The 15,364-nt window shown below is 56.5% G+C and overlaps 5 protein-coding genes across 5 annotated transcripts; 4 read left to right on the forward strand and 1 right to left on the reverse strand.

The window, feature by feature from the left end:
* The first annotated feature begins 388 nt into the window (after positions 1–388).
* On the forward strand, positions 389–2,926 carry B0H18DRAFT_901642 (uncharacterized protein). The gene is made up of 3 exons (XM_048041459.1): positions 389–1,634; positions 1,690–1,871; positions 1,924–2,926. The coding sequence occupies exons 1-3, from the start codon at positions 569–571 to the stop codon at positions 2,716–2,718; spliced, it is 2,043 nt and encodes a 680-aa protein (XP_047899995.1). The 5' UTR covers positions 389–568; the 3' UTR covers positions 2,719–2,926.
* Positions 2,927–6,062: 3,136 nt separating this feature from the next.
* On the forward strand, positions 6,063–8,679 carry B0H18DRAFT_1113994 (uncharacterized protein; the record flags this gene model as incomplete). Its single annotated transcript, XM_048033056.1, has 4 exons — positions 6,063–6,206; positions 6,263–7,616; positions 7,672–7,853; positions 7,906–8,679. 4 exons carry the CDS (start codon positions 6,063–6,065, stop codon positions 8,677–8,679), a joined length of 2,454 nt encoding a protein of 817 aa, XP_047899996.1.
* Positions 8,680–8,980: 301 nt separating this feature from the next.
* Positions 8,981–12,203, forward strand: B0H18DRAFT_1101093 (uncharacterized protein). The gene is made up of 5 exons (XM_048032511.1): positions 8,981–9,141; positions 9,242–9,530; positions 9,584–10,895; positions 10,956–11,134; positions 11,182–12,203. The coding sequence occupies exons 2-5, from the start codon at positions 9,387–9,389 to the stop codon at positions 11,980–11,982; spliced, it is 2,436 nt and encodes an 811-aa protein (XP_047899997.1). The 5' UTR covers positions 8,981–9,141; positions 9,242–9,386; the 3' UTR covers positions 11,983–12,203.
* A 247-nt stretch (positions 12,204–12,450) lies between these two features.
* B0H18DRAFT_328035 (uncharacterized protein) lies at positions 12,451–14,010 on the forward strand. Its single transcript, XM_048037606.1, has 5 exons — positions 12,451–12,539; positions 12,608–12,981; positions 13,035–13,083; positions 13,145–13,662; positions 13,709–14,010. Exons 2-4 carry the CDS (start codon positions 12,629–12,631, stop codon positions 13,583–13,585), a joined length of 843 nt encoding a protein of 280 aa, XP_047899998.1. The 5' UTR covers positions 12,451–12,539; positions 12,608–12,628; the 3' UTR covers positions 13,586–13,662; positions 13,709–14,010.
* Positions 13,744–15,354, reverse strand: B0H18DRAFT_328002 (ARM repeat-containing protein). Its single transcript, XM_048037605.1, has 6 exons — positions 15,050–15,354; positions 14,837–14,970; positions 14,602–14,780; positions 14,313–14,543; positions 14,027–14,258; positions 13,744–13,970 (listed from the first exon to the last, which is right to left on the reverse strand). Exons 1-6 carry the CDS (start codon positions 15,195–15,197, stop codon positions 13,896–13,898), a joined length of 999 nt encoding a protein of 332 aa, XP_047899999.1. The 5' UTR covers positions 15,198–15,354; the 3' UTR covers positions 13,744–13,895.
* Positions 15,355–15,364: the final 10 nt, after the last annotated feature.

Genomic DNA, 15,364 nt, shown 5'->3' on the forward strand with positions numbered 1-15,364 from the left:
GGCACCGAGTTTATGCCCAAGATTCGTCGTGATAACGCCTTCGAGATGGAGCGCAAGATCGTACAAGTCAGCCTGGAGACGTTCATGCAGACGTTCGTGCCCGGAGCGGACCTTCCCCCCGATGCTGTCGTGGAGGACTTCGACCCCGTTCAATTTAAGGGTAAAGAGGAACCCATGTACGACGAGCTGGTTAGTGTTTTCAGCGGATGGCGTAGGATCATGGTGGACTGATACTTGTTGGCAGTGTAAGGGGGCGAACTCGGTCTTTGACCATGTCCCCGTCGAAGACGGTGTCCCGAGGCTGGTGGCGAAGAACACGAGCCGCTGGCCCGATCCTACGGACAAGGGCGACTTTGAGGAGAACACGAAGCCTGACGTGACCGTCTATCCCGAACACGACGACGCGAAGCGCGCATATACGATCGAGGCGTCAGCACTCAGGGGGAAGTCGGATAATAGAAAACAACACTGTCGAGAGAAGGAGGCTAGGACGTCGTGGTTGTGGGCAAGCCTTTGTATCGAAGCGAAGGTTCACACAACCGACTCTCCGTTCCAGGTGCCGGCAGCCATGAAGAGGGGTAGGGCCGGGAAGACCGGAGTACGTACGGGAGCTACGCCTGACGAAGCAGAGTCGGGACGATCAGGCCGGGCGAGGGTTTCTACCCCGTCGGCGACTGTCTCTGAGTCTGTCCCAGCAGCATCGTCGGCTTCTACCCCGGGCCCCGCTGCTCCGGGGCCGAGCAGCACCGCCGCGCCGTCTTTCCTGTGTCTGGACAACGAGGGCGCCAGGCAGACAATGGGCCAGATGTGTCAGCAAGTCTCGAAGATCCTGCGAAGGCAGTTCCTGTCCTGCCTGTTCACGGTATTTACCTGTCGTGACTATGCGTGGCTACTCTACTGGGATCGCGCGGGGCTGGTTGTTTCGAAGCCGTTCAACTTCGTGCAGCAACCACGCCTCTTCCACAACTTCTTCTATCGGTTCGCCTGTATGACCGACATGCAGAGAGGCTTCGACCCGACGGTGACGCGGGCGACCGAGAAGGACGTTGAGCTAATGCGCAGCCACAACAAGTTCGACTCTGACTGGCATGAGGCCCAGTTTAAGGCCTCGTTGGCACCGGGCTGGCCGATCTACGAGGTCTCCGTTCCTGAAGAACACATGATCTCGGCAGATGAGCTCAAGACGGGCGTAAAAGCGCAGCGGGGCGTTTCTCAGTCGGACAACGGCCCCAAGCCTGAGCGAAAGTTCCTCGTCGGGAAGCCGTACTTCATGAGTAGCTCGCCCACCGGAGGAGGAACAAGGGGATACATCGCGTATGACGTCGCCGAACATCGACTGGTGTTCTTCAAGGAGTATTGGCGCGTGGATGCGCCGACCTATCATCCGGAAGGAGAGGTTTACCTGGAGTTGCATAAACACAAGGTACAGTACATAGCAACCCCAATCGCTGCGGGCGACGTTTGCGATGCGACCGGCGAAGGTCACGGTCGTTCTACTCGTGCGCAAGACTTCTTCAAAGACTCGCCCCCCAAGCTTATCCAATATCGCATCATCTTGCTGGAGATCGGTAAACCGCTCACAGAATACCAGACTTCTCGCGAGTTGGTACGCGCCACATACTGCTGTTTGACGGGTTCGTCGATCGTTCATTCCTTATCTGCTCTGTGCATGCTCATCTATTCGTTCAGCTCATCAAGAAGCCTGGGAAAAGGCCCATGTCCTGCACCGCGACATAAGCAGCGGTAATTTGCTGCTACGCTGTGTTATTAGCGACGGCAGGATTGTGGGATGGATCGGTATTTTGGTGGACTGGGGTTTGTGCAAGTACAAGGATGAGTTAGGAATGCGGAGTGTGCTGAAGACCCGTTCAGTGAGTCTCTGCGAGGGCGTTAACGACGGTACATGTCGCTGATTTTGTGTAGGGCACATGGCAGTTCATCTCCGCAGTCTTGCTGGCATTCCCGGGACACTTTGCGCACGCAGTGTGGCACGATCTCGAGTCATTCATCCATGTCCTTCATTGGATGTGTCTGCGATTCCACGTCACGAATTATTCGAAGAACACGAAGCAGTTGCACGAGCACGTCAGCTCAGTCTATGACGCGTCATTTCCGTCACCCGATGGTACTTCTGTTGGCGGCGAAGAGAAGCTGACGACGATGCAAGCAGGAACGGTACCGTTCAAACTCGTCGGAGGATCTGCTGGCCGGTCCACGCCTGGTCTGCACAGGCTCTTGGCTGATCTCGCGGTGCTCTACGGGTCACACTACAAGTGGCTGGAGCCTCAGCTGCCGACATCACACCCGGACGTCGCACTCTCCGTGGCGCCCTCCGTCGACCCGGAGGAACTCGACCCAGAGTTCGATCTCGTTCCAATCCCAGCTGAGGAGCGGACCGGGCAACGGCCACAACCGGCGGCTGAAGAAATCCCGAAGGACTCCGTTCTCAAGGATCATATCCAGATGAAGAAGACGTTCGCGGCAGCGTTGAGTGCCGATGAAGGCAAGTGGACTCCAGATGCAAAGATCGGGGACAACTTCGCCCACTTCAAGACGCCCATGTATCAACAGAGCATGGTGTCAAGGGAGTCTGTCAAGAGGTCCGCGGACAATTCTGTGGATGACAGACCCGACAAGCGTATAAGGAGTGACACCAGCAGCGTGTCTGTGTCGACCACTCCGTTGTTGGGCTCGATAGTTGAGAATGTCGATGGCTGAGGTTGAACGGGGCCGCTTTTCGCGTCGAGGATTGGGTTGTCAGCTCGGATATCCGACGTCCGTATGTACTCATAAGTATCGTGTCAGTTGGTTTTGTCTGTCTGTGTATACGTAGGATTGTCATTCTTGCCGAAACGACTGTCCGAAATTAGTAGACCATGTACCGTATACGTTCGGCAGCATGGACGTTCGTAATGTCAAATACATGTGGTTCATGCGCTTTTTTCTGTGATAGTCGAAGCTCCGAGATGCAGGCACGGCGAGGTTACGGCTAGGCCACAAGCCCTCAAACTGCTCTACATTAAATACTGGCAGGTATCACTCCCGCTTTCACCAGTCTTCGAACGTCCGCTTGTAGACAGCACCTTGGCTGAAGCAGACGCGCCTCGACGGGGCTTGAGATCGGCGCATCACAATCCCCGGCGATCATAAAAGCATACTGCATACGAGGGATGGTACAAGGGCTACATAGTACAGGGTTACATTGAAGTTGCGGAGACCACATCACTTTGTACATCCTGAGAACCTACGGTTCAGCATGACGGCTGCCACCTGTGGCAGAACGAGAAAGGAATACCAAAAGATCAAGCACATGCACAAGGTCGAAGGTCGAAGAGCAAACAGTACGAGTTACTGATCAATCACGAAGGAGACGGGGACCCGATCGCGCGCAAGCACCCGTGCGCGAACGCCCCCGCATCGCACGACGTCACGCTGAACAGCTCCCGCAGGTCCAGGTGGCCGACCCACCACAGCAGCGCGCGCGTCCCCAGCACCGCCGCCACCACGCCGAGGATCTCGACGTACGGGTTCGTCTGTCGAGCGAGCAGGCCCGTGAGTGCCTTGCGCAGACGATCGCGGGGGGCGACGAGACGTACCCATATCGATGCCGACGAGTTCCGCCTCGGTGCGGCATGCCTCCTGGGTGCTCGCGGCGGCGCTGCTGCCGTCGCAAACCCGTTCTGTCCCTGCGCCTGCGCTGCATTGAGCCTCGCCAGGAGCTCCCGACGCTCCTGCCCCACAAGCTTTATCGTCTCCTCATGCGCCGCCGACTGCGCCCGTTACTCCTCTAAGGCAGCCACCCGTTGTAGGGCCTCATGTAGGCTGTCCTCCGCACGCGTACGGCCATCCCGTGCTTCGCGCAGGGCCCCCTCCAGCTCCGCCACCTTCGCTGCGCGCTCGCGTTTCTGCGCGTCCAATTCGGCGACGCGTGCGAGGATCTGGCTGTTCCGCGTCTGCGCTTCGCTGAGCTCCCTCTCCTTCTTGCTCATCTCCGCCTCGACGCGGACCCTGTGCTCCCTGAGCGTGACGCACTCCGCCTCACTCGCGGCCGTACGGTCGTCCGACTGCTGCTTCGCGAGCCTCTCAGCTTTCGCGGAAAGCTCCACCTCTGCGAGTCTGCCTTGCAGGAAGCCAACGAGCTCGTCTTGCACGTTCGCTGCTTCCTTCGCTTGCTTGAGCTGCCGCCACGACGTCAGTTAGCATTATTCAATTCGCTGAGACCTGGCAGAACCCGCATACCTCCTCCCGGATAGCCAGCGCGGTATTCGCGCTGCTCCTCAATCGCCTCCTGCATGCTCTTCATCGCGCCCCGCGCTTCTTCCAGCTCGCGCCGCATAGCCTCACGCTCGTGTTCAAGCACCGCGACTTGGCCTTCCTTGCTCCGCAGTGACGCGCCCGCCTCGTCAAGCTGGAATCCGCCCATGTTAGTCCAACTGTACGTTCAAAGCACGATGCAAGACAACACACCTGGCTCTGCACGTAGCTCGGGTTAATCGTCATCGGGTCCTCTACGAACAGAACCTGTCAATGACCATCCAATGCAGACCATCAGGACGGACTCACCATTATGGCTCTTGCTCCCGCTGGACACGCTCGCCACGCTACCATGCCGCCTGAGTATATCCCCCCGGCCGCTTCAAGCTCAACACCCGCGTCCGCTTCTTCACGCCCGCGCCCGCCGCGAAGCTCGCTTCCTGGCCAGGCATCGCGCGTGACCCGAACGACGTCACGCTCTTCACGTCCGCTCCGCATTCCACCAACGTCCGCGGGTCCAACGGCGTCATCGATAACGCCTGCTCGTTCGCCGGCTTGGTTTCAGCCCAAGTTGCAGGCGGCATCCCCGTCGCGTTTGCGATAGAAGCCACGCTGTCCGGAAGGCGCACCAGCGTCAGCGACAACTGGCGCGAGCGCGGTTTCGCCGCTGCCTCGCGACGCCGAATCAGATCCTGCGGTCCTCTCCGCACGACTCGCTACAACTCGGCCCCTTCGTGACCGCCTGTGTGTTCGTGTGGAGCTTACTGGACATGTTGAAGACCCCTGGTTAGTCATCGCGTGTATACCACCAAGAAGTGGTCGGTGTGTCCCCTTCTCCGAGTCCACGGTACCGCACATAGCCAACTCTGTGTGCTGTAGACCATGCGCTCGCGAAGCAACCCAAGATCTAGTGCATGGCTGACAAGAGCAGAATCAAATCGCATACTGCGCTCCGGTGCTCGTTCATGCACATGTACTTACTTGTTTGGCGATGAACATAGAGTCTGTGCGCAGGTGCATGTGCGGCATCATGATCATGCGCCCACGAGTTCTCGAGGATAGTCACACAGCTACGCACCACATTGGAATCCTGCGGAACGCCAGAGCGCTGAATGCTCCCCGCAAGCGTCGGTAGTGTGGGCCTATTTCATGGCACCGCACTCATCGGGTCAGTCTCAGTCCAGCGAGCCTGAGGGCATCATCGCTGCCACCTTCACAGGGTGTGTTGCCGCAGCGAGAGAAAATGAGCAGAGGTTCACCGGCTCCATCCCAGAAGAGGTCATGAAGACTTTGGGCAGCTTCAATGAAGCGCGACTATGAGGGCTGCGACACAGTGACACCGCAGTGCGCACGGTGAGTCGGTGTTCTCGGACCCTGTGATCGCGATCGGAGGTTGGTTCGGTGTGGCTTCGCTCAAGCGCTCAAGCTTGGCTTATACTACTGTAGTATTCAATACAGTCCGGCGGTCACGCGTCACAAGGCCCCTCGCCACACCGGTAAAGGACCCTTGTCACGGGTCACTGGGGGTCCCGCCGGTTGTGACAAATGCACAAAAATTTGGCCGCCTCCGGCGGCGGCCTCAGCACTCGTTTTGACGACGTTTATAGCCCATCGACGCTCCGCCGCACCGTCTGCACCGTCTTTGTCACACGTCACCGTCGCTCGCGCCGCGCCGCCTGGCGGCGGCGCGGCTGTCACAGTCACAACCTGCGCCGGATTGAATTGAATACTACAGTACTAAGTAGCTCTGCGACAGACTGGTGTGGCTCGAGTGTATGTTCAAGGTTCGTAAGGGTTACGCCTTTGAGATGGAACGCAAGATCGCACAAGTTAGCCTGCAGACGTTCATCCAGGCGTTCGTACCCGGAGCGGACATTCCACCCGATGTCGTCGTGGACACATTCGACCCCGCTTGCTTTGAGGGTAAAGAGTGGCCCATGTATGACGAGTTGGTCAGTATTTTCACCGGATGGTGCAGAATCTTGGTGGGCTGATTTCTTTCCGACAGTGCAAGGTGGCAAACTCGGTCTTCGACCACGTCCCCGTCAAAGACGGTATCCCGAGGCTGGTAGCGAAGAACACACATCGCTGGCCTGACCCTACCGACAAGCCCGACTTTGAGGAGAACACGGACCCTGACGTAACTGTCTATCCCGAACACGACGACGCGAAGCGCGCATATACGATCGAGGCGTCAGCGCTCAAAGGAAAGTCGGAGCAGGGAATCAAGCACTGTGCAGAGAAGGAAGCTAGGACATCGTGGCTATGGGCAAGCCTCTTTATCGAAGCGAAGGCTGCCGCCAACGACTCTCCGTTTGTGGTGCCGCCAGCGATGAAGACTGGTAGGGCCGAGAAGACTGAAGCACGCACGGCAGCTACGCCTGATGAGGCAGAGCCGGGATCATCAGGTCGGGCGACGGCTGAGACCGCCTCAGCAGCGTCGACGACGGTTACTCCTGCTACTCCGGGACCAAGCAACACAGCCGCACCGCCTTTCCTCCGTCAGGACACCACCAGCGGTCAGCAGACAATGGGGCAGATGTGTCAGTACGTTTACAAGATCCTGCGAAGACAGTTCCTGTCCTGCCTGTTCACGGTGTTCACCTGCCGTGACCATGCATGGCTACTCTATTGGGACCGCGCGGGGCTCATTGTTTCGGAGCCGTTCAACTTCGTGCAACAGCCGCGCCTCTTGCAGAACTTCTTCTATCGGTTCGCCTGTATGGACGTTATTCAGAGAGGCGGCGATCCGACGGTTACTCGGGCGACCGAGGACGAGGTTGAGCTGATGCGCAGCCACGACAGGTTCGACTCTGACTGGCACAAGACTCAGTTCAAGGCAACGTTAGCACCAGGCTGGCCGATCTACAAGGTCTCTGTTCCCGAAGAAGACATGATCTCGGCAGATGAGCTCAAGACGGGCGTGAAAGCGCAGCGGGATGTTTCTCAGTCGAACAACGGACGCAAGCCCGAGCGGGAGTTCCTCATCGGGAAGCCGTACTTCATGAGTGACTCGCCCATCGGAGGAGGAACGAGGGGATATATCGCGTATGATGTCGCTGAACATCGACCGGTCTTCTTCAAGGAGTATTGGCGCGTGGACGAGCCGACCTATCATCCGGAAGGAGAGGTTTACCTGGGGTTGCATAAGCACGGGGTGCAGTACATAGCAACCCCGATCGCTGCCGGCGACGTTTGCGGTGCGATCGGCGAAGGTCGTTCTACTCGCGCGCAAGCGTTCCTCAAAGACCCGCCGCCCAAGCTCATCCAATATCGCATTTTCTTGAAGGAGATTGGCAAACCGCTGAAAGAATATGGGGATTCTTACGACTTAGTACTCGCCATGTACTGCTGTTTGACGGGTACGTCGATCGTTCATTTCATATATATGCTGTACATGCTCATATGTTCTATCAGCACATCAAGAAGCCTGGGAAAAGGCCCGTATCCTGCACCGCGACATAAGCAGCGGCAATCTGCTGCTATGCTGTGTCGTGACCGAAGATGGCGACATCACATGGATCGGTATGTTGGTCGACTGGGGCTTGTGCAAGTACGAGGAAGAGTTAGCTATGCGGAGTGTGCTGAAAACCCGCTCAGTGAGTCTCCGCGAGTGCCTCAACGACCAAACGTGCCGCTGATCGTTTGTAGGGCACATGGCAGTTTATCTCTGCTGTCCTACTAGCATTCCCGGGACATTTCGTGCACGCAGTGTGGCACGATCTCGAGTCGTTCATTCACGTCTTCCATTGGATGTGCCTGCGATTCCACATCACGAATTATTCAAGGTTCAGGAAGCTGTTGCGAGACCACGTCAGCGCATTCTACGACGCCTCAGATGTGTCACCCGATGGTACTTCTGTTGGCGGGCAAGCTAAGCTGACGATGATGCGAGCAGGAACGGTACCGTTCAAGCTCGTCGGAGGATCTGCTGACCGGTCCACGCCTGGTCTGCACCGGCTCTTGGCTGATCTCGCGGCGCTCTACGGGTCACACTACAAGTGGCTGAAGCCTCAGCTGCCGACGTCGCACCCGCACGTCGCATGCTCCGTGACGCCCTCCGTCGAGTCTAAGAAGCGCGCAGCACTCAGAAACCGGTTCATCGCGATTTCGGCTGAAGAGCTGACCGAGCCCATGTCAGAAACAGTGGTTGAAGAAGTACCGACGGCATCTGTTCTCGAGAATCACCTGCGGATCAAGACCGTGTTCGCGGCGGCGTTGCTCGGTGAAGCCCAGTGGACATACGATGACAAGACCGGGGACAACTTCGCCTATGTCAGCACATCCTTGGATCAATGGAGCTGGGGGTCAAGGGAGTCTGTCAAGAGGTCTGCGGACAATTCTGCGGACGACAGATCGGACAAGCGCATCAGGAGTAACATCAGCAGCGTGTCCGTGTCGACCACTCCATCGTTGGGCTCTTGAATAGTCGAGAATGTACATGTCAATTGAAGACTGAGGCCTGAGGTCGAACGTGGGCGCTTTTCGCGTCGAGGACTGGGTATTCGACTCTCTGGTATTCGGCGTCCGTAGATACTCGTACTTATCCGGCCGTTTATCTGTCGGTGTAGACTACGTAGGATCGCCATTCTTCAAGCTGCCGAGCAAATTATTCGAACTGAGTAGATATACTGGCCAGAGGCGCCCAGGCTAATCTGTCCGACCACGTGATAAGTCGTTAGAACGCTCCGTTGTTCAGCAGTTCCGAACATTGTTCAGAGCAAAGCCACAGTGTAGAAGTCCTCCTCCGAGTCTACCTCCGCAAGTCCACGTGGGCATGGAATAGATGATCAAAAGTGAGAATAAAGATCCAGCGAACTCGGAGCACTCAAAAGGCACTCCGGTACTCAGAAGCACAACTTAAGGGGCGGAAACTGAGCGCAGGAGGTGAGTTCCTCGATATGATCTTCCAGCAACGAGCACATGATTTCGTGCTGTTGATACAATGACTATGATGATAGCCTGTTTTGCTGAACGCGCCGAACAGAAGTACAACGGAATTCATTCAACGTGAGGGGTCGCAGGCCCTTGACTGCGAACGAACAGCCTTGGTCGTTGATTTCCTCGGGGCCGCCATTGAGTGCGTGACCATATATATCGCGATCCTGACAACCTCCCATTAGAGAAGAATCATGGAGGATAAGATTGCACAAGTCAGCCTTGATACATTCCTGCGGGAATTCGTGCCTGGGCCCGACCTTCCTCCCGGCGCCACCATAGAAGGCTTTTGCACCACAGAAGCTATCAGTACAGAAAGCACGGTGTATGGCAGACTGGTGGGTGATAGGGCAACGAGGCATGAGCTGAGTGGGCTGACGATCGTTCAAAGTGTGAGGCGGCGAACTCCGTTTTCAACCGCGTCCCCGCCGAGGCAGGCGGTCAGAGGCTTGTAGCCGAGGACACGCACCGTTGGGTTGATCTTACGGACGAAACGGATGGCACTTTAAGAACGTCTCCTGGCGTGATCGTTTATCCCGTCAACGAAGATGCAATAAAGGCGTATACAATCGAGGCAGCGATGCCTAATCAGAGGCGGCCACGCAAGAGGCAACGCTGCGAGGCAACGGAAGCAAGGGCGGCGTGGTTCTGGGTGTCCCTGTTGCTACATGCAAAGGTCGATCCGGACGATTCTCCGTTCGCGATACCTGATTCGGCGCAGGAGGCGAGTTCTCAGACGACCTCAACGCAGGGCATAGCTACCCTCGTACCACCGCCACCTGCGGTTCCAACTATGGTGACAGCAAGTGCCGGCGCAGACCTTCCGCCTTCGTTCCTGCGTCTTAAGACGACAGGCGGTGCCACGCGAACAGTGAGACAGTTGACCGACTGTGTAGCGAAGGTGCTACAGAGACAGTTCCTGCTCTGGTTCTTCACGGTCTTCGTCTGCCGCGATCATGCTTGGCTGCTCCGCTGGGATCGCATGGGACTCGTTGTATCCGAGCCCTTCAACTTTGTGCAGCAGCCACACGTCTTGCACAACTTTCTCCACCGGTTCGCCTGTATGAGTGACTTGCAGCGAGGTCGTGACCTCACAGTGGTACCGGCGAGCGAGGAAGAGGCCAAACGCATGCGCTGTTTCACCAAATTTGACTCGCCGTCGGACTGGCGCAAGATCCCATTTGCGACTGCGCTAGCACCGGGATGGCCGATTTACAAGATTTCCGTACCAGAAGACGATATGATATCGGCAGCTCAGCTGAAGAAGGACACGAAAGAGCCGCAAGATACGTCCAAGCCGTCGAGCGGACGTATGCGCGGGTTCCTTGTGGGGAAGCCGTCTTTCACGAACACATCGGTGACCGGACGGGCGACGAAATGCCACATTGCGTACGACATTTCTGAAGACCGGCTAGTCTTCTGCAAGGAGTATTGGCGTACAGACACGCCAACGTCGCATCCGGAGGGAGATGTGTACCTGCGCCTGCACAGCAAGAACGTGAGTTTCATTGCGACGCCAATCGCAGCCGGTGATGTTCGCAACAAGTACGGCACGGTGCATCACACGCGCGCTCAGGAGTTCACTGGAGAATCGGACCGGATGCTTGTTCAATATCGGCTCATTCTGAAGGAAATTGCGCAGCCCCTGAAGGAGTACACGAACTCCCTTCACTTGGTACAGATGGTGTACAGCTATCTGCGAGGTTCGTCTGAAGTTTCGCTTATTGCACTCTTTCGATAGCGCTGATCTCGCGGTATGCTAGCGCACGAAGAAGCGTGGCTAGAGGCTGGAGTCTTGCATCGAGATATCAGCGGAGATAACCTCATGATATACTGGTACTTTGAGAACGGGCAGTCGAAATGTAAGGCGTTGTTGGTCGACTGGGGCCTTTGCAAGTACCGTGAAGAGATGGACAAACCAGTTGTCAGGAAAAATCGCTCCGTATGTGTTGATGTTCTCTCGTCAACGTGGAGCTGATCGTTGCGCAGGGTACTTGGCAATTCATATCCGCTGTGTTGCTGGTCTACCCAGGAACATTTGCCCACGAGGTGTGGCACGATTTGGAGTCGTTTATTCACGTCCTACACTGGATGTGTCTGCGATTTCATATCACGGATGCTTCGGCGGACATCAAGAATCTGATCAACCACGTCAGTGCGATTTACGACCATTCTCATAAAAACGCCAGTGGGTCATCTGTGGGCGGTTACCAGAAGCTCAGGATCATGCAAAACGGCGATGTACCATTTCGGCTTATTGGAGGATCTGCTGGATTGCAAACTCCCGGCCTCCACCGACTCTTCCTTGCGCTTGCAGCTCTGTACAAGGAACAGTACAAGTGGTTGGAACCGCAACTACATAGATTGATCTCGATACCAGCCGAGTCGCAGAAGGATGCGCCGCCTCAGGTTCAACAGTCACAGGTCACCATGCCGTCCCGGAGGTTGCCAGCGCGCGTCAAAGGACAACTCGTAGTAGAAGTCGTCCCTGCTCAGCCTGTCCTCAATGATCACATTAGATTCGCGGAAGCTCTCGAGCAGGCACTGTTTTCGGAGTCAAATCCTTGGACCGACGACGAGAAGACGATAGACCAATTCGCGTACGATAACAGTGTAATGAAACAACACATGTGGATGTCGAGGGAGGCTTCCAGGCGATCTCCCGAAGAGGAAATCTCCGTCAAAGACAAAGCCAGGAAGCGCGTAAGGAGCGGTACCCACACGGTGCCCTGGAGCACGTCGTCCGCGTCCCAACTGGGTTCCAAAGCTGGACTTGATTTAGAAACGTAGCGCATAACTTAAACGTCGGTGTCCGTGTGTTGTCGAGAAGGTTACTCGTCCCGTATTGGTCGCTGTTGTACGCTACCAAGTAGTATTGTTGTGTTGCCAAGCCACTGGTGGTCGAAGAATGTCGTGTCAGTTTGTTTGTATTACTGCAGATGACTGAAGTCCCGAAGTCCGAGTATGTCGGATTCAAGGCGGATTCTTGGTGGCTTATTGATACTATGAGGCTGAGCAAGCATAGCGGTATAGCGTTCACGGCCCTACTATACTCCAGTCATATGTGTTGCTACGTCGTGTACTCGAGCTCGTTCTCGCCAGCATCCCTAGGCCTTCCGGCGTCGCTTTAGTAAGCAGAAACGGAGATTATACTCAGCATTCGGTGGCCGAAGTTGCGCCATGGTGCTCCGAGAGCACGACAGTGCTACCCACAGTTTCTCTGGCGGCCGGCGAGCTCATAGTTGGCGCGCTCACGTTATACTATGGCGTTATAGATTAGCAGGATCGGTGCGAACCTGCTGACCGATCCAACGCTAGCCCGAGCGTCCCCGTGGTATTTCAGCGATGTGAGTATATAAGAATGGGTGCGACGTCACCCTAGCACTATCCAACAGTTCTTAGAACCTCCTACCAGGGTCTTCACAACATATCCAAGATGGCTACCGCTGCTACGCTCTCCCCTCATGACGTTCAGACCACGCTGAACTACTACGCTCCGCTGAAGGGCTCGACGGAGGCCCCATACCAGTACGTGTACGACCCGCCTGAAGGGGTGGCCAAGAACAACCTCGATGTTGACCCGCACCCTGCGGTCATCCACGACGGGCGCGGACGGGAATCCGAGTTCTCCATCGACACGACCGGCTTCCAGTTCGTGCAGTACCCGAGTGTGGAGAAGGAGTTCGACGACGACGCCCGCATCCAGGACGTGTACTACAAGGAGGTCGAGGAGCTCCTCAGGAAGGAGGTGGGCGCAAAGCGTGTCTTCATCTTCGATCACACTATCAGGTATGTTCACCCTCCGATGTGGCAGAATCCTTGTGGCTCACATCGATACATAGGAGGAAGCCTGCGGACGACGGTGATAGGTCTCTTGCCCGCGGTCCAGTAGTGAGTACCCGTCGATGCATATCTCGAGTACGAGGTCGTCGAACTCACATGGCGTACGCAGGAACGCGTCCACATCGACCAGACATTCGAGGCCTCCGTCGCGCGTGTGCGCTACCACCTCGCAGAGGATGCGGATCGCCTGCTGAAAGGCCGCGTGCGCATCATCAACGTCTGGCGGCCGATCCACCATCCGGCCGCGCACAAGCCGCTCGCGGTCTCCGACTGGCGCCACCTTGACACGGATCACGACCTCGTCTCCGTGCGGCATATCTACCCTCACCGCGAGGGCAGCACGTTCAGCGTGAAGTACAACCCGAACCACAAGTGGTACTACCTGTCGAACCAGACGCCCGACGAGGTCACGCTCATCAAGTGCTACGACTCGGAGGTGGACAGGGCGAGGCTGACGCCGCACTCGGCGTTCTTGGATGCGACGACCCCATCGGAGCTGCCGATGCGCGAGTCGATCGAGGTCCGTGTCCTCGTTTTTGACCAGGAGTGATTGGGCGGGCCGTGGGTTGTACGATGTGTAGAGTGTAGGATATTCAGATCGGGCCTGTGTGAGAGCAATTCGATTCTGTGAGTTTGGATTTGACAGTAATATGCGATGCCAACGCCGGAGCAGCGGCCTTCCGCCGAAGTTTGTTGCCGCTCTCAAAGCGATCGCACGGTGCAGTCGAGAGCTTTCCAGACAACTTGACAGTAAAACAGCGACACTCAAAGCATACGAACGCGAAGACTAACGCTACAAAACGCACCATCCCGCCGACAGATGGCGGAGACGCACCAGTGGAATCCCGGCCCATAACGACTCATGCACCAACAGCTGACACCGTATTACCGTCTGCGAGACCATTTGCGTATTGGAATTCGCCGGAGTTCTCGTACTGTCAAAGAAGGTCTTTACAAACGTATGTCAATTGACACGGAGGAGCCCACGTACCTCCCACATATCGATCGCGACGATACAGCTCTCCTTCACTACGCGCGGCGAGTCCTCGCGCTTCGACCACTCCTTCAAATGCGGGAGCACCTCGGGGGTCGCAATGCCCCCGAGGGCCTCAGCAGCTTCGTGGCGAACCATGTCAGACTCTGATGAATTCTGAAGTACTTTCAGGAGGGACGGGACGGCGTGGGCGGAGAGGAGTTGGCCAAATACGAAGGCGATCTCGTGCCTGCGGGTTCAAACGATGTTAGCCTTGATTTAACTAGTTAGGGAATGGATGTACTTGAACAGAGCGCTGTCATCAGCGAAACCGGCTGCTAGCGCATCGACTGCAGCGGGAGTTCCGATATTTCGCAGGGCGAACATAGCGCGATATCGCTCGAAGAGAGGGCACGACGTGTCGAGGAGGGTGTCTTTTAGTTTAGCGATAGCCACCTCAGAGGCATCTTCCGGCGTCGCTTTACCAGAGAGGAGTTTTGAGGAAGGCGGAGCAGGGTCGATGGAGGTGTAAGTCCTGGTCAATTACACCATGAGCAGGTCCGACACTTATTGGGAAGCTAAGGTTGACGTACTGGTCTGATGATGACGCCACGCTATTCCAGTGCTTCTTCCCCTCCTCCGAGTTATCCCACTGGATCTTCGCAAGTGCGATCTCGCATGTCTCACTCACGCTCTTGTTCGAGTCGTTCAGGTAGTGCTTGAGAAAAGTTATGCTGGCTGGAGCGGATATGGCTCCCATCGCTTCGGCAGCCTACTTGGTGTGCGTTCGCGGTGGGTCCGGACGGGCGAAGGCGTGGAGGGACGCACCTCATGTCGGACCATGGGGTCTTCGGATTCGTTGGCGAGGACGGCTTCGAGGGTGGGAAGAGCAGAGATGTTTTTCATTTGGCCAAGGCAGTAGGCGAGTTCGTGTTTTAGCAGAGCACTGTCATCCGCGAAACCTTCGAGGTCGTCGTGAGTGAGCGTCGTAGCGGACGGAACGATCTGACAGTCGCGATATACGTTCACTCGATGACATACCTTTTGAGATGATCCTGATAGCCTCCTCTGACTTGAGTGACTTCAGCGTGAAGAGGGCACGGAAACGATTATGCAGTGGGACATTTCCGGACGTGTTCAACAGGGTCGCCTCGAGCGCGGCAAGCTTCGCAGCGTCGGTCTGAACCATATCCCGATAATCCGGGGGCGTGATTGGGTGGATGGTGAGAGGAAGAGACAAGGCGTATGTGAGAGTGAAGGCGAATGAAGTGCCGGTTCGTAAGACAGACCGTGACCAGGCGGAGGAACTTGAAGGACTGAAAGTGGCGGAGGACGAGATCAGCGCCGCGAGATTAG

The sequence above is a fragment of the Fomitopsis serialis genome (assembly GCF_022376445.1).
Source record: "Fomitopsis serialis strain Sig1Antser10 chromosome Unknown B0H18scaffold_3, whole genome shotgun sequence".
Classification (NCBI taxonomy): Eukaryota; Fungi; Basidiomycota; class Agaricomycetes; order Polyporales; family Fomitopsidaceae; genus Fomitopsis; species Fomitopsis serialis.

Excerpts from the sequence above, each read along its gene's own strand:
- B0H18DRAFT_901642 (XM_048041459.1), top strand. The coding sequence starts at position 569 with ATGAAGAGGGGTAGGGCCGGGAAGACCGGAGTACGTACGGGAGCTACG. Across the intron at positions 1,635-1,689 it reads CACATACTGCTGTTTGACGG|CTCATCAAGAAGCCTGGGAA; the intron begins GTTCGTCGATCG and ends CTATTCGTTCAG. Across the intron at positions 1,872-1,923 it reads GTGTGCTGAAGACCCGTTCA|GGCACATGGCAGTTCATCTC; the intron begins GTGAGTCTCTGC and ends GATTTTGTGTAG.
- B0H18DRAFT_1101093 (XM_048032511.1), top strand. The coding sequence starts at position 9,387 with ATGGAGGATAAGATTGCACAAGTCAGCCTTGATACATTCCTGCGGGAA. Across the intron at positions 9,531-9,583 it reads GCACGGTGTATGGCAGACTG|TGTGAGGCGGCGAACTCCGT; the intron begins GTGGGTGATAGG and ends GATCGTTCAAAG. Across the intron at positions 10,896-10,955 it reads GGTGTACAGCTATCTGCGAG|CGCACGAAGAAGCGTGGCTA; the intron begins GTTCGTCTGAAG and ends GCGGTATGCTAG.
- B0H18DRAFT_328035 (XM_048037606.1), top strand. The coding sequence starts at position 12,629 with ATGGCTACCGCTGCTACGCTCTCCCCTCATGACGTTCAGACCACGCTG. Across the intron at positions 12,982-13,034 it reads ATCTTCGATCACACTATCAG|GAGGAAGCCTGCGGACGACG; the intron begins GTATGTTCACCC and ends ATCGATACATAG. Across the intron at positions 13,084-13,144 it reads CTCTTGCCCGCGGTCCAGTA|GAACGCGTCCACATCGACCA; the intron begins GTGAGTACCCGT and ends TGGCGTACGCAG.
- B0H18DRAFT_328002 (XM_048037605.1), bottom strand. The coding sequence starts at position 15,197 with ATGGTTCAGACCGACGCTGCGAAGCTTGCCGCGCTCGAGGCGACCCTG. Across the intron at positions 14,259-14,312 it reads GATGACAGCGCTCTGTTCAA|GCACGAGATCGCCTTCGTAT; the intron begins GTACATCCATTC and ends TTGAACCCGCAG. Across the intron at positions 13,971-14,026 it reads TCGCGATCGATATGTGGGAG|TACGAGAACTCCGGCGAATT; the intron begins GTACGTGGGCTC and ends CTTCTTTGACAG.